Source organism: Rutidosis leptorrhynchoides, chromosome 8 (assembly GCF_046630445.1).
Source record: "Rutidosis leptorrhynchoides isolate AG116_Rl617_1_P2 chromosome 8, CSIRO_AGI_Rlap_v1, whole genome shotgun sequence".
NCBI lineage: Eukaryota > Viridiplantae > Streptophyta > Magnoliopsida > Asterales > Asteraceae > Rutidosis > Rutidosis leptorrhynchoides.
In genome coordinates, this window is record NC_092340.1 from 245,021,385 (window position 1) to 245,045,919 (window position 24,535).

Genomic DNA, 24,535 nt, shown 5'->3' on the forward strand with positions numbered 1-24,535 from the left:
GGCGGTTTGGACACGTGTAAAATTCTCACTTAAACCGCCATTTCATTTGCCAGTTTGACCCTTTGACCCTAACAGTTTTCGCACCAACCGCCTCCTCACTTATTTCTAACCCGTGACATAATAGCTGCGAATCAAAGTTGCCACGTGTCAAAATCGGCCTTTCAATTGTCAGTTTGAAGCTTTATATAAGCCGACCTCTGATACATCGGTTTGTATCACTCCACCATCCTCCATTCTTTCAACAGACGAATTTTTTTAATACACACGAATTTGCAATGGATCCCGCCCAACCTCGAGCAACTCCGCTAGACGAATCACTATTATTTTTGCAATCTCAAGGAACTCACCGAGCTTACAAGGTATTTATGGGTGCTGTTCAAGATCCTGATTATCCTGATAGATCGGAAAAAGTTAAACCAAGACATTCAGATCGGGGTTTATGGCATCATATTGAAGGTCTGGCAGCTGCAGACGAGTTTATAGACCCACGGGTTACCGTTATATTGAACAAACGGGTTTAGGGCAGGTTTTCAGAATAGGAAACCAACTATTAGATCACGCTCTTATTTCAGCGATGGCTGAACAGTGGCGGCCGAAGACGCATACCTTCCACTTCCCTATTGGTAAAATGTTTTTAACCAAATAATCTGTACTTAATATAATTAGTATTTTAATTGATTATCTGCGAAAATATAGCTAATTTGTATTTAAATTAATTTTTATATATATGTAATTCATATGTAAATGTATAATTTGTGTTCAATATATATAATTTGTATTTCTATTATTTATATTAATATATATGTTTTGCTATATATATATATATATATATATATATATATATATATATATATATATATATATATATATATATATATATATATATATATATATATATATATATATATTTGTATTTCTATTATTTATATTCGTATATATGTTTTGCGTAGGAGAAGCAACGATAACGTTGCAAGATGTTCAAATTTTATGGGGTTTACCCATAAATGGAGATGTTGCTTTAGGTGTATGGCATAGTTTAACGCCGGATCAATGGTCTGATTTTGCTGGCCAATATTTAGGGATTGATGTTCATCCTAATAACATAAAATCAGGACACATCTTAATATCTGCTTTATGTGCGGAGTTGAATGAGCCCATTGGTGAGACTGAGAGATCTCACCAACAACGGGCTAGAGTTTATTTGTTAGCTGCATTGTCTTCCTTTCTATTCCCCGACTGTAATTCGACCAGTGCTCTGTTAAACTATGTGCAAAACCTCATTAACTTTGAACGTTTAAGTTGGGGTATTGCGGTGCTAGCACATGTATATAGAAATTTGTGTTGTACAGCTGAAAAGACAGACCAATCAGGCATAAATGGTGCGATGCTTTTAGTGCAACATTGGGTGTATGCAAGAATTCCTAGTCTTGCGCCACGTCTTTTGAACAATATAGTATTGACATCTAATGATACTTTGAAGGGACCGTACAGTGTGAGGTATATTAATTGTAATTTATATACTTCTAGTTAATAGTTACTTCTAGTTCTTTTGATTATTTCATTAATGTAGGTGGTATGGACGTCGGAGCTTCGAACAAACACCCACACATGTATTGAGTACGTGTCGCTCAGGGTTTGGGTTGTCGGCGTTACGCCCTAATGAGGTATTTAACGAAGATATATAAATCTACATATAAAGTTTATAAATTACATGTAGATATTAAAATAAACTAATATCTTATTATGTTGTTGAAGTTTCTTTGGCTTCCGTATCGAACAATTATCAACCGTCTACCTGATGAGTGTAGAGTTGATGTTAACTTGTGGACATACCGTGGCGCTATTCTATTTTGGGCTACGATTGAGATCCATCTCCCAGATAGGGTATGCAGATAGTACGGATGGATTCAGGATATTCCGCCGTCGGACTTGTTGTGGACACCGCAAAGGCATCATGCCACACGCCGCACAACCCTACGGTCAAGAGCAAAAGCGGATATAAGGCTAACGAAACCGCAAGTTGAGTACATTGGCCATGTAGTAACCCGAACTTTTCCATGTTTATATATATTTAATGAATTTGATATTTACATGATTAAGTGTTTCCAACATGTTAAACAATCAAACTTGTTAAGAGTTGATTAATTGAAATAGGTTTTATATAGACAATTGACCACCCAAGTTGATCGGTGATTCACGAACGTTAAAACTTTTAAAAACTATATGATGACATATATATGGTTATATATATATATATATATATATATATATATATATATATATATATATATATATATATATATATATATATATATATATATATATATATATATATATATATATATATATATAGTTAACATGATATTATAATAAGTAAGTATCTCATTAGGTATTTTAACAATGAGTTAAATACATAAAAATGAGACTATTGAATTAAGAAACTCGGAAACGATATATATAACGATTATCGTTATAACAACTTCTTACTAAATACATATGAATCATATTAAGATATTGATACACTATGTTTAATCATGATAAATGATAAGTAAACATGCCATTAAGTGTATTAACAATGAACTACATATGTAAAAATAAGACTACTAACTTAATGATTTCGAAACGAGACATATATGTAACGATTATCGTTGTAACAATATTTAACTGTATATATATATATATATATATATATATCATATTAAGATATATTAATACATCATATTATCATGATAATATAATAATTTAACATCTCTTTTGATATAATAAACAATGGGTTAACAACATTTAACAAGATCGTTAACCTAAAGGTTTCAAAACAACACTTACATGTAACGACTAACGATGACTTAACGACTCAGCTAAAATGTATATACATGTAGTGTTTTAATATGTATTCATAAACATTTGAAAGACTTCAAGACACTTATCAAAGTACTTCTATTTAACAAAAATGCTTACAATTACATCCTCATTCATTTTCATCAACAATTCTACTCGTATGCACCCGTATTCGTACTCGTACAATACCTAGTGTAGTGACCCGAACTTTTCCATGTTTATATATATTAAATGAAATTTTTATTTACATGATTAAGTGTTTCCAACATGTTAAGTAATCAAACTTGTTAAGACTTGATTAATTGAAATATGTTTCATATAGACAATTGACCACCCAAGTTGACCGGTGATTCACGAACGTTAAAACTTGTAAAAACTATATGATGTCATATATATGGATATATATATATATATATATATATATATATATATATATATATATATATATATATATATATATATATATATATATATATATATATATATATATATATATATATATATATATAGTTAACATGGTATTTTAATAATTAAACATATCATTAAGTATATTAACAATGAACTACATATGTAAAAACAAGACTACTAATTTAAGGATTTCGAAACGAGGCATATATGTAACGATTATCGTTGTAACGACATTTAATTGTATATATATCATATTAAGATATATTAATACATCATAATATCACGATAATGTAATAATTTAACATCTCTTTAGATATAATAAACAATGGGTTAACAACATTTAACATGATCGTTAACCTAAAGGTTTCAAAACAACACTTACATGTAACGACTAACGATGACTTAACGACTCAGTTAAAATGTATATACATGTAGTGTTTTAATATGTATTCATACACTTTTTAAAGACTTCAAGACACTTATCAAAGTACTTCTACTTAACAAAAATGTTTACAATTACATCCTCATTCATTTTCATCAACAATTCTACTCGTATGCACTCGTATTTGTACTCGTACAATACCCAGCTTCTAAATGTATTTACTATTGGTATATACACTCCAAATATCAGCTATTAGCAGCCTTTTTGGGTCACCTAACATATGTGGGAACCATCATTTGGCAACTAGCATGAAATATCTCATAAAATAACAAAAATATTAGTAATCATTCATGACTTATTTACAAGTAAACAAAATTACACATCCTTTATATCTAATCCATATACCAACGACCAAAAACACCTACAAACACTTTCATTCTTCAATTTTCTTCATCTAATTGATCTCTCTCAAGTTCTATCTTCAAGTTCTAAGTATTCTTCATAAATTCTATAAGTTCTAGTTTCATAAAATCAAGAATACTTCCAAGTTTGCTAGCTTACTTCCAATCTTGTAAAGTGATCATCCAACCTCAAGAAATCTTTCTTATTTATAGTAAGATATCTTTCTAATACAAGGTAATACTCATATTTAAACTTTGATTCAATTTCTATAACTATAACAATCATATTTCGAGTGGAAATCTTACTTGAACTTGTTTTCGTGTCATGATTCTGTTTCAAGAACTTTCAAGCCATCCAAGGATTCTTTGAAGCTAGATCTATTTTTCTCATTTCTAGTAGGTTTACCTACTAAAATTAAGGTAGTAATGATGTTCATAACATCATTCAATTCATACTTATAAAACTATCTTATTCGAAGATTTAAACTTGTAATCACTAGAACATAGTTTAGTTAATTCTAAACTTGTCTGCAAATAAAGTTAATCCTTCTAACTTAACTTTTAAAATCAACTAAACACATGTTATATATCTATATCATATGCTAACTTAATAATTTAAAACCTGGAAATACGAAAAACACCGTAAAACCGGATATACACCGTCGTAGTAACAATGCGGGCTGTTTTCAGTTAGTTAATTAAAAACTATGATAAACTTTGATTTAAAAGTTGTTCTTCTGGGAAAATGATTTTTCTTATGAACATGAAACTATATCCAAAAATCATGGTTGAACTCAAAGTGGAAGTATATTTTCCAAAATGGTCATCTAGACGTCGTTCTTTCGACTGAAATGACTACCTTTACAAAAATGACTTGTAACCTGTATTTTTGACTATAAACTTATACTTTTTCTGTTTATATTCATAAACTTAAGTTCAATATGAAACCATAGCAACTTGAAACACTCAAAACGGATTTAAAACGAAGAAGTTATGGGTAAAACAAGATTGGATAATTTTTCTTATTGTAGCTACGTGAAAATTGGTAACAAATCTATATTAATCATATCCTAGCTAACTTATATTGTATTATACATGTATTCTAATATATTATGTAATCTTGAGATACCATAGACACGAATACAATGTTTTGACATATCATATCGACCCATCTATATATATTTCGGAACAACCATAGACACTCTATATGCAGTAATGTTGGAGTTAGCTATACAGGGTTGAGGTTGATTCCAAAATATTATATATACTTTGAGTTGTGATCTAGCCTGAGGCTTTTATACACGAGGTCGTGGATTGACTCAAGATAATATATATTGCTTTATTTTCTGTACATCTAACTGTGGATAACTAGTTGTAGGTTACTAACGAGGACAGCTGACTTAATAAACTTAAAACAGCAAAACGTATTAAAAATGTTGTAAATATATTTTGAACATACTTTGATATATATATGTACATATTTGTTATAGGTTCGTGAATCGACCAGTGGCCAAGTCTTACTGTCCGACGAAGTAAAAATCTGTGAAAGTGAGTTATAGTCCCACTTTTAAAATCTAATATTTTGGAATGAGAATACATTCAGTTTTATAAATGTTTTACAAAATAGACACAAGTAAATGAAACTACATTCTATGGCTGGATTATTAAACCGAATATGCCCCTTTTTAGTCTGGTAATCTAAGAATTAGGGAACAGACACCCTAATTGACGCGAATCCTAAAGATAGATCTATTGGGCCCAACGAGCCTCATCCAAAGTACCGGATGCTTTAGTACTTCGAATTCATCATGTCCGAAGGGAGTCCCGGAATGATAGGGGATATTCTATATGCATCTTGTTAAGGTCGGTTACCAGGTGTTCACCATATGAATGATTTTTATCTATATGTATGGGATGTATATTGAAATATGAAATCTTGTGGTCTATTATTACGATTTGATAAATATAGGTTAAACCTATAACTTACCAACATTTTTGTTGACGTTTAAAGCATGTTTATTCTCAGGTGATTATTAAGAGCTTCCGCTGTTGCATGCTATTATATGGACAAGATTTAGTGTCAGCATGCTTGTATAATATTGTTTAAAACTGCATTCGAGATTTATTTTGTTGTAACATATTTGTAAACCAATATGTATTGGTAGTGTGTAAGTGTGATATTTGTTAGATTATCATTTCTGCATAATCTAAGTGGTGTCTTGTTAACCTTGTCGATAAAATAAAGGTTATGGTTTGTTTTAAAAAAAAATGCAGTCTTTGAAAAACGTCTCATATAGAGGTCAAAACCTCGCAACAAAATCAATTAATATTGAATGTTTATAATCAATATGAACGGGACATTTCAGTTGGCATCAGAGCTGGTATAACGCCATCCATGTGTGGCGGGTTAGTCGTAAAGGAGGTTCTCACAGTGTTACCTGTGACGAAGCATTGGCTCTTACTCCTTGCGATCCCTTACGAGGGTTGGCAGTAGCCGAGAGGCAAGCCTTAAAATCAGTATCTGAGGTACACTCAGTGGTCACCAGGCAGTTAGCTGGGAAGGCACTGGGTGGGACGGTGGTTGTCCCCACTGTATTTCAGTTGATATCCGATCATTGGTCTTAGAGAACCAGAATTTTTGCATTAGTGTGTCTTACCGAGTTTGTTAGGATACATTAGTGAGTCTGGACTTTGACCGTGTTTTTCTTCAAAAAAAAAACGATTGCTTAACTTTTTTGTTGGAAACTATATATTATTAACATGTAAATATTATGTGATATATTAATCTCTTAACGTGTTTGATATTGTGTGATAGATGTCTACCTCTAGTACAAATCCCATCGACTCACCTAATAATAATGAAGAGTCGAATATACTTTGGGAAGATTCACAAATTCTCGAAGAGGAACCGAAAGAGGAGGAACCGGAAGAAGAGGAACCAGAAGAGGAGGAACCGGAAGAGGAAGAACCGGAAGAAGAAGAGGTTCCGGAGGAAGAAATATTGATACCTACAGTAAATTGGTTAAATAAAAGAAAATCCTCAACCAACGGATGAAAGTCAATAATGGTCAATGGTGTTTCCGCAGAGGAAGCAAAATATTGGGAAGATTACCAATTTTTTGATGAATCGGATCCCGATGAGAATTCCGATGATGTTATAGAAATTACCTCGACCCAATTTAATAAAGCAAAAGAAAATAATAAGGGAAAAGGTATAAAAATAGAGAAACCTGATTCCAACCCCGATGAACTTTATATGTATCGGCAACGTCCGTATTTCTTAAAATGTAATAATAACCCAGGAACCTCTAAACCACCAAGTTTTTCTAAACCATTGTGGAAAACGACAGCTCGTATTAGGGGAGCATCATATATCCCTATGAAATTAGCAAAACGAACCAAGTCCGAAGAAGAAGAAACGAGTGAGTCGGATTAAAGAGTTGTAATCATGTTGTGTAATATATGTAATATAGTGTGCTTGTGTTTTTTTTTTTCTTATAGATGTAAAATTGCTTGTATTGTTTGTTAATTATCTTTTATTAATCTAACCCTCGTCTATTTTTACACTATAAAAACACAAAATGGACGTTAAGGGTAAACAACCAAATATTTTAGAAGACCTTCCAGAGGATATGATTGATGAAATCTTGTCTAGAGTCGGTCAGAATTCATCAGCACAATTAGTTATGTTGAAATTAACTTGTCAAACATTTGAAAGACTTTCCAGAAATGCCTTAGTTTATAAAAGGCTTTCCTTTAATAGGTGGGGTATATCACAATGGGGAGACCGTAAGTTACGCCGTGTTTTCTTTAAAGCGTTAAATGCGGGGAACCCAAATGCACTTTTTCGCTACGGGTTAAGAACCTATTTTGACTCAACATATCCCAACATAGGATTTCGTGAATTAGAAAGAGCTTCTAACATGTAACATAAAGAAGCATGTTATGCTTACGGGTTAGTGATGTTCGCTTCTCACCAAAGTGAGAAAAAGAACATCGGATTACAACTATTAAATGAAACATTCCCTCAAGTGACGGACTCCGTAGTTGGGGTAAGAAACAAGGTTTTTAGATTGCTACGAGGCTGTTGGGCATTACGAAATCCTCGTCCTTTTGACGACATTACAACATGCTGCCTAGCCAATGGTCATAACGGTTACTTTCCACAAGATCAAGGATGGGAAGTCGTTTTAGTAAAACCAGAATGCATGACCTGTTTCTGGACTTATGAATTACGTGTCTTTATTGCCTTTGCTGAACAACTTGCGTATTAATTAGAATTACCTTTATAGCTGCCGTGTAGCAAGTTATTATGTGCTATATTTCATCCTATATGTATAATAGTGGTATTGTATGTTTGTAAAATATTGTATAAAAGTTTGAACGCGAAATATTATTGTAATAAGTTTTTCATATAGAATCGTAGTAGTTGAATTGTGTAATAGCTACTAAGTGTAAACTTAACGGGTAGGTACTGCCCAAATTAAAACTATAAAATGCTAATATGAAGAAAAAACTTTTATAAATAAGTTCATATTATGCTACGAAATACTATTGACTACTCTTAAATTCTATGTGATTAACTCGTCAGAATTTGAACATGAGCGAGGAAGACTTCTGTGTTTTCCTTGCAGCAAACATAGCCGCAGTACAGGCTGCGATGCAAAATAACAATAACTCTGAATCTAGCAGTGGAACTAATTCCACAATAAATCGTGAAGGATGCTCCTACAAAGAATTCACTGCCTGCAAACCTTTGGAATTTGATGGTACCGAAGGACCAATTGGATTGAAACGGTGGACCGAGAAGGTCGAATCGGTGTTTGCCATAAGTAAGTGTACTGAAGAGGACAAAGTTAAGTACGCTACACATACCTTCACAGGTACTGCGTTAACGTGGTGGAACACCTATCTTGAACAGGTAGGACAAAATGCTGCTTACGCACTACCGTGGTCGGCATTCAAGCAATTGATGAACGAGCGGTACCGTCCTAGAAACGAAGTCCATAAGCGCAAGGTAGAACTTAGAGAGTTACGAACACAAGGATTCGACATTACCACATATGAACGACAATTTACAGAGTTGTGCCTATTGTGTCCAGGAGCGTTCGAAGATGAAGAAGAGAAGATCGACGCGTTTGTAAAAGGGTTACCAGTAAGGATTCAAGAAGATGTGAGTTCACACGAGCCCACTTCCATACAGAAGGCAAGTCGAATGGCTCATAAACTCAGAAATCAGATTGAGGGGAGAATTAAAGAACAGGCGGCCGAAGAAGCCAACACGAAACAACTCAAGAGGAAGTGGGAGGAAAACGGTGACAAGAGTCACCAGTACAACAACAATAACAATTACAACCACAACCGCAACAATAATCGAAACAATAACCGCAATCTTAACAATAACAACAACAAACATCCCAACAACAACAACAACAACAACTACAACAACCGTTTCAACAACAATAACAATCCCAACAATAACCTCAATAACAACAAACAACCGAAACAACCATGCTTCAGGTGTGCAGAGTACCATCCGAATGTGTTTTGCACAACAGTTTGCACCAAGTGTAAGAGAAGTGGTCATGGCGAGGCAAAATGTGAGGTTTACGGACCAAAGAACAACAAAAATAAAGAAACAAATAAGGTCGAAACAAATAATGCCGACGTAGTTTGTTATAAATGTGGAAAATCGGGCCACATTATTAGAAATTGCCCAAACCAAGGGAATACTAATGGGCAAGGCCGCGGAAGAGTTTTCAATATTAATTCGGCAGAAGCGCAGGAAGACCTGGAGCTTGTTACGGGTACGTTTTTTATTGACAATACATCTGCTTATGTTTTATTTGATTCGGGTACGGATAGAAGCTATATGAGTAGAGATTTTTATGCTAAATTAAGTTGCCCATTGACGCCTTTGGATAGTAAACTTTTACTCGAATTAGAAAACGGTAAATTAATTTCAGCAGATAATATATGTCGGGATAGAGAAATTAAACTGGGGGATGAAACGTTTAAAATTGATTTAATACCAGTCGAGTTAGGGAGTTTTGATGTAATAATTGGCATGGACTGGTTGAAAAAGCTGAGAGCAGAGGTCGTTTGTTACAAAAATGCGATTCGCATTATGCATGAAAAGGGAAAACTTTTAATGGTGTACGGAGAAAAGAACAATGCGAATTTAAATCTTATTAGTAGTTTGAAGGCGCAAAAACTAATAAGAAAAGGTTGTTACATCATTCTAGCACACATCAAGGAAGTTAAACCTGAAGAAAAGAACATCAGTGATATTCCCGTCGCAAAAGAATTTTCCGATGTATTTCCGAAAGAATTACCGGGATTACCCCCACATCGATCCGTTGAATTTCAAATAGATCTTGTACCAGGAGCTGCACCAATAGCTCGTGCTCTATACAGACTCGCACCCAGTTTAATGAAAGAATTACAAAGTCAGTTACAAGAACTTTTAGAGCGTGGTTTCATTCGACCAAGTACATCACCATGGGGAGCTCCTGCTTTGTTTGTCAAGAAGAAGGATGGTACATTTAGGTTGTGTATCGACTACCGAGAGTTGAACAAACATACCATTAAGAACCGCTACCCACTACTGAGAATCGATGACTTATTTGATCAACTACAAGGCTCGTCAGTTTATTCGAAGATTGATTTACGTTCTGGGTATCATCAAATGCGGGTGAAGGAGGATGATATTCCAAAGACTGCTTTTAGGATGCGTTACGGTCATTACGAGTTTATGGTTATGCCGTTTGGGTTGACCAATGCACCAGCTGTGTTCATGGACCTCATGAACCGAGTTTGTGGACCATACCTTGACAAGTTTGCCATTGTTTTCATCGATGACATACTTATTTACTCAAAGAATGACCAAGAGCAGGAAGAACATTTGAGAAAAGTGCTAGAGTTGTTAAGGAAGGAAAAACTGTACGCTAAGCTTTCAAAGTGTGCATTTTGGTTGGAAGAAGTTCAATTTCTCGGTCACATAGTGAGCAAAGAAGGTATTCAGGTGGATCCAGCAAAGATTGAAACCGTTGAAAAGTGGGAAACCTCGAAAACTCCGAAGCATATACGCCAATTTTTAGGACTGGCTGGTTACTACAGAAGGTTCATCCAAGACTTTTCCAGAATAGCAAAACCCTTGACTGCATTAACGCATAAAGGGAAGAAATTTGAATGGAAAGATGAACAAGAAAAAGCATTTCAATTGTTAAAGAAAAAGTTAAATACGGCACCTATAATGTCATTACCTGAAGGGAATGATGATTTTGTGATATATTGTGACGCCTCAAAGCAAGGTCTCGATTGTGTATTAATACAACGAACGAAAGTAATTGCTTATGAGTCTAGACAATTGAAGATTCACGAGCAGAATTATACGACGCATGATTTGGAATTAGGCGCGGTTGTTTTTACATTAAAGACTTGGAGGCACTACTTATATGGGTTCAAAAGTATTATATATACCGACCACAAAAGTCTTCAACACATATTTAATCAGAAATAACTGAACATGAGGCAGCGCAGGTGGATTGAATTGTTGAATGATTACGACTTTGAGATTTGTTAACACCCGGGGAAGGCAAATGTGGTAGCCGAAAACTTGAGCAGAAAGGACAGAGAACCCATTCTAGTAAAAGCTATGAATATAATGATTCGCAATAACCTTACTACTCAAATAAAGGAGGCGCAACAAGGAGTTTTAAAAGAAGGAAATTTAAAGGATGAAATACCCAAAGGATCGGAGAAGCATCTTAATTTTCAGGAAGATGGAACCCGGTATAGGGTTGAAAGATTTTGGGTACCAAAGTTTGGAGATATGAGAGAAATGGTACTTAGAGAAGCCCATAAAACCAGATACTCAATAAATCCTGGAACATTTTTGGTGGCCGGGTATGAAAGCCGATGTTGCTAAATATGTAGGAGAATGTTTGACGTGTTCTAAGGTCAAAGCTGAGCATTAGAAACCATCAGGTCTACTTCAACAACCCGAAATCCCGAAATGGAAATGGGAAAACATTACCATGGATTTCATCACTAAATTGTCAAGGACTGCAAGTGGTTTTGATACTATTTGGGTAATAGTTGATCGTCTCACCAAATCAGCACACTTCCTGCCAATAAGAGAAGATGACAAGATGGAGAAGTTAGCACGACTGTATTTGAAGGAAGTCGTCTCCAGACATGGAATACCAATCTCTATTATCTCTGATAGGGATGGAAGATTTATTTCAAGATTCTGGCAGACATTACAGCAAGCATTAGGAACTCGTCTAGACCTGAGTACTGCCTATCATCCACAAACTGATGGTCAGAGCGAAAGGATGATACAAACGCTTGAAGACATGCTACGAGCATGTGTTATTAATTTCGGAAACAGTTGGGATCGACATCTACCGTTAGCAAAATTTTCCTACAACAACAGTTACCATTCATGCATTGAGATGACACCGTTTGAAACACTTTATGGTAGAAAGTGCAGGTCTCCGATTTGTTGGAGTGAAGTGAGGGATAGACAGATTACGGGTCCGGAGATAATATAAGAAACTACCGAGAAGATCATCCAAATTCAACAACGGTTGAAAACCACCCAAAGTCGACAAAAGAGCTACGCTGACATTAAAAGAAAAGATATAGAATTTAAAATTGGAGAGATGGTCATGCTTAAAGTTGCACCTTGGAAAGGCGTTGTTCGATTTGGTAAAAGAGGGAAATTAAATCCAAGGTATATTGGACCATTCAAGATTATTGATCATGTCGGACCAGTAGCTTACCGACTTGAGTTACTTCAACAACTCACGGCTATACATAACACTTTCCACGTCTCGAATTTGAAGAAATGTTTTGCTAAAGAAGATCTCGCTATTCCGTTAGACGAAATCCAAATCAACGAAAAACTTCAATTCATCGAAGAACCCGTCGAAATAATGGACCGTGAGGTTAAAAGACTTAAGCAAAATAAGATACCAATTGTTAAGGTTCGATGGAATGCTCGTAGAGGACCCTAGTTCACCTGGGAATGGGAAGATCAGATGAAGAAGAAATACCCGCACTTATTTCCATAAGATACGTCAACACCTCCAACTGCTTAAAATTTCGGGATGAAATTTATTTAACGGGTAGGTACTGTAGTGACCCAAACTTTTCCATGTTTATATATATTAAATGAAATTGTTATTTACATGATTAAGTGTTTTCAACATGTTAAGCAATCAAACTTGTTAAGACTTGATTAACTGAAATAGGTTTCATATAGACAATTGACGACCCAAGTTGACCGGTGATTCACGAACGTTAAAACTTGTAAAAACTATATGATGTCATATATATGAATATATATATATATATATATATATATATATATATATATATATATATATATATATATATATATATATATATATATATATATATATATATATATATATATATATATATATATATATATATATATATATATATATATATATATAGTTAACATGGTATTATGATAAGTAAACAAATCATTAAGTATATTAACAATGAACTATATATGTAAAAATACGACTACTAACTTAAGGATTTCGAAACGAGGCATATATGTAACGATTATCGTTGTAACGACATTTAATTGTATATATATCATATTAAGATATATTAATACATCATAATATCGTGATAATGTAATAATTTAACATCTCTTCAGATATAATAAACAATGGGTTAACTACATTTAACAAGATCGTTAACCTAAAGGTTTCAAAATAACACTTACATGTAACGACTAACGATGACTTAACGACTCAGTTAAAATGTATATACATGTAGTGTTTTAATATGTATTCATACACTTTTGAAAGACTTCAAGACACTTATCAAAGTACTTCTACTTAACGAAAATGCTTACAATTACATCCTCATTCATTTTCATCAACAATTCTACTCGTATGCACTCGTATTCGTACTCGTACAATACCCAGCTTCTAAATGTATTTACTATTGGTATATACACTCCAATAATCAGCTCTTAGTAGCCTTTGTGAGTCACCTAACACATGTGGGACCCATCATTTGGCAACTAGCATGAAATATCACATAAAATTACAAAAATATTAGTAATCATTCATGACTTATTTACAAGTAAACAAAATTACACATCCTTTATATCTAATCCATATACCAAAGACCAAAAACACCTACAAACACTTTCATTCTTCAATTTTCTTCATCTAATTGATCTTTCTTAAGTTCTATCTTCAAGTTCTAAGTGTTCTTCATAAATTCTATAAGTTCTAGTTTCATAAAATCAAGAATACTTCCAAGTTTGCTAGCTTACTTCCAATCTTGTAAAGTGATCATACAACCTCAAGAATTCTTTCTTATTTATAGTAAAATATCTTTCTAATACAAGGTAATACTCATATTCAAACTTTGATTCAATTTCTATAACTATAACAATCTTATTTTGAGTGGAAATCTTACTTGAACTTGTTTTCGTGTCATGATTCTGCTTCAAGAACTTTCAAGCCATCCAAGGATCCTTTAAAGCTAGATCTATTTTTCTCATTTCTAGTAGGTTTAACTACTAAAATTAAGGTAGTAATGATGTTCATAACATCATTCGATTCATACATATAAAACTATTTTATTCAAAGATTTAAATTTGTAATCACTAGAACATAGTTTAGTTAATTCTAAACTTGTTTGCAAATAAAGTTAATCCTTCTAACTTGACTTTTAAAATCAACTAAACACATTTTATATATCTATATGATATTATAACTTAATAATTTAAAACCTGGAAACACGAAAAATACCGTAAAACCGGATATACGCCGTCGTAGTAGCACCGCGGGCTGTTTTGGGTTAGTTTATTAAAAACTATGATAAACTTTGATTTAAAAGTTGTTCTTCTGAGAAAATGATTTTTCTTATGAACATGAAACTATATCCAAAAATCATGGTTGAACTCAAAATGGAAGTATGTTTTTCAAAATGGTCATCTAGACGTCGTTCTTTTGACTGAAATGACTACCTTTACAAAAATGACTTGTAACCTGTATTTCTAACTATAAACTTATACTTTTTATGCTTAGATTCATAAACTTAAGTTCAATATGAAACCATAGCAACTTGAAACACTCAAAACGGATTTAAAACGAAGAAGTTATGGGTAAAACAAGATTGGATAATTTTTCTTATTGTAGCTACGTGAAAATTGGTAACAAATCTATATTAATCATATCCTAGCTAACTTATATTGTATTATACATGTATTCTAATATATTATGTAATCTTGGGATACCATAGACACGAATACAATGTTTTTACATATCATATCGACCCATCTATATATATATTTCGGAACAACCATAGACACTCTATATGCAGTAATGTTGGAGTTAGCTATACAGGGTGGAGGTTGATTCCAAAATATTATATATACTTTGAGTTGTGATCTAGCCTGAGGCTTGTATACACAAGGTCGTGGATTGACTCAAGATAATATATATTGCTTTATTTTCTGTACATCTAACTGTGGACAACTAGTTGTAGGTTACTAACGAGGACAGCTGACTTAATAAACTTAAAACAGCAAAATGTATTAAAAATGCTGTAAATATATTTTGAACATACTTTGATATATATGTACATATTTGTTATAGGTTCGTGAATCGACCAGTGGCCAAGTCTTACTGTTCGACGAAGTAAAAATCTGTGAAAGTGAGTTATAGTCCCACTTTTAAAATCTAATATTTTGGGATGAGAATACATTCAGTTTTATAAATGTTTTACAAAATAGAGACAATTAAATGAAACTACATTCTATGGCTGGATTATTAAACCGAATATGCACATTTTTAGTCTGGTAATCTAAGAATTAGGGAACAGACACCCTAATTGACACGAATCCTAAAGATAGATCTATTGGACCCAACGAGCCCCATCCAAAGTACCGGATGCTTTAGTACTTCGAATTCATCATGTCCGAAGGGAGTCCCGGAATGATAGGGGATATTCTATATGCATCTTGTTAAGGTCGGTTACCAGGTGTTCACCATATGAATGATTTTTATCTCTATGTATGGGATGTATATTGAAATATGAAATCTTGTGGTCTATTATTACGATTTGATAAATATAGGTTAAACCTATAACTCATCAACATTTTTGTTGACATTTAAAGCATGTTTATTCTCAGGTGATTATTAAGAGCTTCCGCTGTTGCATGCTATTATATGGACAAGATTTAGTGTCAGCATGCTTGTATAATATTGTTTAAAACTGCATTCGAGATTTATTTTGTTGTAACATATTTGTAATCCAATATGTATTGGTAGTGTGTAAGTGTGATATTTGTTAGATTATCATTTCTGAATAATCTAAGTGGTGTCTTGTTAACCTTGTCGATAAAATAAAGGTTAAGGTTTGTTTTAAAAACGAATGCAGTCTTTGAAAAACGTCTCATATAGAGGTCAAAACCTCGCAGCGAAATCAATTAATATGGAACGTTTATAATCAATATGAACGGGACATTTCAGTTGGCATCAGAGCTGGTATAATGCCTTCCATGTGTGGCGGGTTAGTCATAAAGGTGGTTCTCACAGTGTTACTTGTGACAAAGCATTGGCTCTTACTCCTTGCGATCCCTTACGAGGGTTGGCAGTAGCCGAGAGGCAGGCCCTAAAATCAATATCTGAGGTACACTCAGTGGTCACCAGGCGGTTATCTGGGAAGGAACTGGGTGGGACGGTGGTTGTCCCCACTTTATTTTAGTTGGTATTCGATCGTTGGTCTTAGAGAACCAGAATTTTTGCATTAGTGTATCTTACCGAGTTTGTTAGGATACATTAGTGAGTCTGGACTTCGACCGTGTTTTTCTTAAAAAAAAAACGATTGCTTAACTTTTTTGTTGGAAACTATATATTATTAACATGTAAATATTATGTGATATATTAATCTCTTAACGTGTTTGATATTGTGTGATAGATGTCTACCTCTAGTACAAATCCCATCGACTCACCTAATAATAATGAAGAGTCGAATATACTTTGGGAAGATTCACAAATTCTCGAAGAGGAACCGAAAGAGGAGGAACCGGAAGAAGAGGAACCAGAAGAGGAGGAACCGGAAGAGGAAGAACCGGAAGAAGAAGAGGTTCCGGAGGAAGAAATATTGATACCTACAGTAAATCGGTTAAATAAAAGAAAATCCTCAACCAACGGACGAAAGTCAATAATGGTCAATGGTGTTTCCGCCGAGGAAGCAAAATATTGGGAAGATTACCAATTTTTCGATGAATCGGATCCCGATGAGGATTCCGATGATGTTATAGAAATTACCTCGACCCAATTTAATAAATCAAAAGAAAATAATAAGGGAAAAGGTATAAAAATAGAGAAACCTGATTCCAACCCCGATGAACTTTATATGTATCGGCAACGTCCGTATTTCCTAAAATGTAATAATAACCCAGGAACCTCTAAACCACCAGGTTTTTCTAAACCATTGTGGAAAACGACAGCTCGTATTAGGGGAGCATCATATATCCCTAGGAAATTAGCAAAACGAACCAAGTCCGAAGAAGAAGAAACGAGTGAGTCGGATTAAAGAGTTGTAATCATGTTGTGTAATATATGTAATATAGTGTGCTTGTGTGTTTTTTTTTTTTATAGATGTAAAATTGCTTGTATTGTTTGTTAATTATCTTTTGTTAATCTAACCCTCGTCTATTTTTACACTATAAAAACACAAAATGGACGTTAAGGGTAAACAACCGAATATTTTAGAAGACCTACCAGAGGATATGATTGATGAAATCTTGTCTAGAGTCGGTCAGAATTCATCAGCACAATTAGTTATGGTGTAATTAACTTGTCAAACATTTGAAAGACTTTCCAGAAATGCCTTATTTTATAAAAGGCTTTCCTTTAATAGGTGGGGTATATCACATTGGGGAGACCGTAAGTTACGCCGTGTTTTCTTTAAAGCGTTAAATGCGGGGAACCCAAATGCAATTTTTCGCTACGGGTTAAGAACCTATTTTGACTCAACATATCCCAACATAGGATTTCATGAATTAGAAAGAGCTTCTAACATGCAACATAAAGAAGCATGTTATGCTTACGGGTTAATGATGTTCGCTTCTCACCAAAGTGAGAAAAAGAACATCGGATTACAACTATTAAATGAAACATTCCCACAAGTGACGGACTCCGTAGTTGGGGTAAGAAACAAGGTTTTTAGATTGCTACGAGGCTGTTGGGCATTACGAAACCCTCGTCCTTTTGACGACATTACAACATGCTGCCTAGCCAATGGTCATAACGGTTACTTTCCACAAGATCAAGGATGGGAAGTCGTTTTAGTAAAACCAGAATGCATGACCTGTTTCTGGACTTATGAATTACGTGTCTTTATTGCCTTTGCTGAACAACTAGCGTATTAATTAGAATTATCTTTATAGCTGCCGTGTAGCAAGTTATTATGTGCTATATTTCATCCTATATGTATAATAGTGGTATTGTATGTTTGTAAAATATTGTATAAAAGTTTGAACGCAAAATATTATTGTAATAAGTTTTTCATATAGAATCGTAGTAGTTGAATTGTATAATAGCTACTAAGTGTGAGCTTAACGGGTAGGTACTACCCAAATTAAAACTATAAAATGCTAATATGAAGAAAAAGCTTTTATAAATAAGTTCATATTATGCTACGAAATACTATTGACTACACTTAAATTCTATATGATTAACTCAATTCTTTTGGGCTATTATTGAAGGAAATGGCACCGGCGACTCGTCAGAATTTGAACATGAGCGAGGAAGACTTCCGTGTTTTCCTTGCAGCAAACATAGCCGCAGTACAGGCTGCGATGCAAAATAACAATAACTCTGAATCTAGCAGTGGAACTAATTCCACAAGAAATCGTGTAGGATGCTCCTACAAAGAATTCACTGCCTGCAAACCTTTGGAATTTGATGGAACCGAAGGACCAATTGGATTGAAACGGTGGATCGAGAAGGTCGAATCGGTGTTTTCCATAAGTAAGTGTACTGAAGAGGACAAAGTTAAGTACGCTACGCATACCATCACAGGTACTGCGTTAACGTGGTGGAACACCTATCTTGAACAGGTAGGACAAAATGCTGCTTACGCACTACCGTGGTCGGCATTCAAGCAATTGATGAACGAGCAGTACCATCCTAGAAACGAAGTCAATAAGCTCAAGGTAGAACTTAGAGAGTTACGAACACAAGGATTTGACATTACCACATATGAACGACGATTCACAGAGTTGTGCCTATTGTGTCCAGGAGCGTTCGAAGATGAAGAAGAGAAGATCGACGCGTTTGTAATGAAAGGACCCGTTCATATACATTATAAACGATTCAAAATAGTTGATTACATTGCGAGGTATTTGACCTCTATATGATACATTATACAAACATTGCATTCGTTTTTAAAAGACAATCTTTCTTTACATCGAAAATTGACAGGCATGCATACCATTTCATAATATCCACTATCCAACTATAAATTGATTTAATAATAATATTTGATGAACTTAATGACTCGAATGCAACGTTCTTCGAAATATGCTATGAAAGACTCCAAGTAATATCTTTAAAATGAGCAAATGCACAGCGGAAGATTTCTTTAACACCTGAGAATAAACATGCTTTAAAGTGTCAACCAAAAGCTTGGTGAGTTCATTAGTTTATCATAATCATTTATTTCTATCATTTTAATAGACCACAAGAATTTCATTTCCAGTTCTCATAAATATACGTCCCATGCATAGAGACAAAAATAATCATTCATATGGTGAACACCTGGTAACCGACATTAACTAGATACATATAAGAATATCCCCTATCATTCCGGGATCCTCCTTCAGACATGATATAAATTTCGAAGTACTAAAGCATCCGGTACTTTGGATGGGGTTTGTTAGGCCCAATAGATCTATCTTTAGGATTCGCGTCAATTAGGGTGTCTGTTCCCTAATTCTTAGATTACCAGACTAAAAAGGGGCATATTCGATTTCGATCATTCAACCATATAATGTAGTTTCAATTACTTGTGTCTATTTCGTAAAATAGTTATAAAAGCAGCACATGTATTCTCAGTCCCAAAAATATATATCGCAAAAGCATTTAAAAAGGGAGCAAATGAAACTCACCATACTGTATTTCGTAGTAAAAATACATATAACGTCATTGAACAAGTGCAAGGTTGGCCTCGAATTCACGAACCTAAATTAATTATATATATTTAAATATTGGTCAATATTTGTCTAACAAATTAGGTCAAGTCATAGTGTACCACAATCCTAATGCTCGAGACTAATATGCAAAAGTCAACAAAAGTAAATTTGACTCAAAATAATTTCCAAAAATCTATACATGATTAATATATAGTTTAAATATCGTCGTTTTATATTTTTAAATATTTTTAAAAGATTTATTAGAGTAAATAATATAATTTATTTATTAATAAATAAAATTTTATATTAAATTTATATAATAAAATATACTTTTATATATATTAAGTAATAAAATTTATAGGGTTCATTTAATGTCATAAAGATAATATGATAGGTATTATTAAAGTAAGTTATTACACGTAGTAAAATATGTTTGTATCACATATTTATTTGATAAAATAATATCTATAATGTTAGTAAGTAAAAGTTGTATTATTTTGTAATAATAATAATAATTATAAAAATATCAATATTTATAATTACTAAGATGACATTATGATAAAACGATAATTCTAATTATGATAACTTTAATATTTACAATAATTTTTAATATTATCTTTAAAATAATAATTCTATTTAAAATAATAATAATAATGATATTTTATAGTAACAATGACATTTCTATTAAAATGATAATTTTTGTTAAAATGATAGTTTTAATACTAACGATACTTTTAATAATAATAGTAATGATAAAAATAATAAGAACGATAATTTTATCTAAATCAATATATTATAATATTTTAATTTCATCATGATACTCTTACCCATTATTTCCTAATCGTTTCGTTTAATAGCTTTTAATCGTCTTTTATATCGTGTTCATAATAATGATAATAATAGTAATCAAAATAATTAGGTGTTACAAATATTTGTTTTAATTACACTAATATTAATAATGATAGTTACTATGACATTATTAACGATAATACTAATAATTATCTTAATGATAATATAGTAATAATAATAATAACAATAACAATAACCATTTTTAAATAATGATATATATATTAATAATGATAATAATAATAATAATACCAATAATAATAATAATAATGATAATTGGATAATAATAATAATACTAATTATAACTTTAACGATAATAACGATAGTAATAATAAAAAAATAACATTTTTTAATGATAAATCCCTTTTATTGATAAAGATAATAATAATGATAATAATAAGATAAAACTAGAACGACGATAAAAACGACGATAATAATAATCATTTTTTAATAAAAATATCGAAAATTCAATTGATTATAACTTCTAATCCGTTCATCAAAACCATTCGATATCTAAAGGAAAAGTTCTTAATTTTCCGCTAGCTTTCCAAGGACATGCATATCTTATACCTTATCTTAACCGCAAGTGTAACTAATTCGAGATTCAACCTAACCTGTCTAAGGGCAATATCAAAAGTACAAGCATGCATAATCCTAAATACTCGAGCACTAGTCAGGATACACTATTAGTATGTAAAATTTAAATTATGAGTACTCACGTATCAATATTGAGAATCAATATTGCAGGAAAGGTACGTAGACGCAACGGAAATGATAAACACTATATTGACCTCACGAGCATACCTATGAACCATACTCAATCACCTCCATAGCTATAACCCATAATTTCCTTAATCCTATCCCACTCGAAAAACAACTTCAAAATCACTCGGACAGCACTCCGTCATAATATTTTATGTATACTAATAATATCTTGAAATAATACGGAGTAAATATATATATATATGTAAATCGATTGAGAGAATTAAGAGAAAAATATTTTCAAGTTTCTATGAAATAATGAACCCTATTAAATTCTATTTAAAATAGATTTTTGAATTATTAAAGTGAATTATTAAAGTATGAATTATTAAAGTGAATTATTAAAGTATGAATTATTAAAGTGAATTATTAAAGTATGAATTATTAAAGTGAATTATTAAAGTATGAATTATTAAAGTGAATTATTAAAGTTAAAGTAAAGTAAAAATAAAGTAAAGGTAAAGTTTAAGTATAGTAAAAGTATAAAACTATGTACATATAATACGCGTATAAATATATATAATATTAATTTAAATCGTTATATATATTTAATAAAATAAAATATAAATATCGTTATCTTTATCATACTAGTTAAGTAATGAGTTGTCAAAAGTGGTTCTAGATATTTATAAAATTTATATACGTTTTAATAATAAAGTTCTTATTAAACTGAAAACGTTTTTGTACGTTTGAAACTAAATAGATCAATCGAGTCTTTATGAGATTCAATCTTCCACTATTCTTTGTCTACCTCTCAATGATTGACAATTTGTTCTTATTTATAAATCACTTTACCATTTTCCGAATATTGTTAAAATGGAAAGATTTCTCAAATCAACGTGGGCCTTTCAACAGAGACTTGTAATCATAATTCAATATATCTGATAATTCAATCATTTGATCTTATCTTCTAATTCCATTGATAAACATTTTGAAACAGATACAATCATATAAAGTATTTAATCTAATATTTTGTTTACGTTTCAAGTTATAATATATATACACATATGCATATATAATCATATTCGTTTAATGGTTCGTGAATCGTTGGAACTTGGTCGAGGTTGAATGAATGTATGAACATAGTTTAAAATTCTTGAAATTTAACTTAATAAATATTGCTTATCGTGTCGGAAACATATAAAGATTAAAGTTTAAATTTGGTTGGAAATTTCCGGGTTGTCACAGTACCTACCCGTTAAAGAAATTTCATCCCAAAATTTGCGTGGAAAGGTCGTGAATGCTAATAAGTATGTTTTCATGATGCATACGGGCTGAAAATTAGAGTTTTATCATCAGCGAATAATTTGGATAAACAATCCATTTATATGAAGAGTATGAATGAAGCTAACATAGAAGAGTGAAATGAGTATGTGTAGATTCATCTTATCATTTGATGTAGATATGATTGATTCCCAGATTTCAAGGGATTTGAAGAAAATCTTCTTAATAAGATTTGACTCTCCGGTAATCAAGGGAATTAGGATCCGCTTTAAATGCGATCATCCATTTTAATTGTTCTGTCAGAGATTTTCTTATAAATTCACCTCCTTCATTTCCTTACAACTCACACCTTCTGTTGATGCATTTTATGCAAGTCCCTAGACATCTACCCACGTCCATTGCAGGTACAACAGTTTACAGGCCCCCATGATTGCTCGTTATTATCATATCCGTGTTTGTATGTGGTTACAGGAACTGCAGGAATGAGATTTAGATGTTTGACTATGTTAGACTTAGTCAGACTTACGGGTGAAGCCTCACTAGTACGGCTGATAGGCTCATACGCACGGTTGATGCTAAGCTAAGTCACAATTACAATCTAAATGAGAAGACACGAGTGAGCGATCACCCGTAAGGCTGATGAAGCCAACTCGTACGTGTGATGAATGAATCGTATGGGTGAGTCAACAGCAGGGGTATATAAAGTCTTATGTTCTTCATTTTAGGTTAAGCCTCTCATTTGTTACACACACTCAGATCTAGTGAGCTCCTCCGATTCTCTCTCAGTCCAAATCACCCAGGTGGTGAATAATAGCTCTAGGTGTTGATCTAATCACACTTGATTTAGTTGTGGTTTGATTAAATTAATCAAAAAAAAACTTAACATATTCACTAGAGGGTTTGATTCACTTATTCCGCCATTGTGTGAGTTAAATCTATTGATTTCTAAGTTCTTAGTCATGTTTCATCACCTTCTATTCTTTCCCCCTCAACTCATATTTTAAAGTATTCATCAATATGCTCCATCCAGTTCTGATTCTCGATATACTTCTAACTTTCATATCGGTCATTCTTCTTGTTCATCTACATCCGGAAGAATCTATTTACTTCTACTATACTCTTGGGTTTATAGTGTTTCTAGTTCTCCCGTGTCTTTATATTGCTATATGCATCGATATATATGGTTTATAATTTCTGGTTTATCGTTGGGCTTTATATGTTCCCTTATATTTCAAAGTCTCTGCTTCTGTCTTCTATAATCATTATCATTCATAGTTAATGCTCTCTTTTATTTACTGCAATTTATACCCCAATTTCTATTTCGGAGTTTTGTCCTTTCGTTTCTTCTTCTTGCGATTAAGCACCGCTTGTAATGGTCCAGAATTCACAGATATGAATTTCAGAATGAACATTATTAATGTTCTAGGAAGGAAATTTTGATGGCATGATCTTGACTTGTCAAATTAC

General features: G+C 32.7%; 1 protein-coding gene across 1 annotated transcript in view; it reads left to right on the forward strand.

The window, feature by feature from the left end:
* Positions 1 to 574: 574 nt before the first annotated feature.
* The window catches only part of LOC139864068 (serine/threonine-protein phosphatase 7 long form homolog), a 56,095-nt gene continuing 32,134 nt past the window's right edge, over positions 575 to 24,535 (forward strand). The window contains exons 1-4 of the mRNA XM_071852655.1: positions 575 to 623; positions 951 to 1,497; positions 1,571 to 1,664; positions 1,756 to 1,884. Coding sequence (XP_071708756.1) covers positions 575 to 623; positions 951 to 1,497; positions 1,571 to 1,664; positions 1,756 to 1,884 — 819 coding nt within the window. The remainder of the gene's footprint in view (positions 624 to 950; positions 1,498 to 1,570; positions 1,665 to 1,755; positions 1,885 to 24,535) is intronic.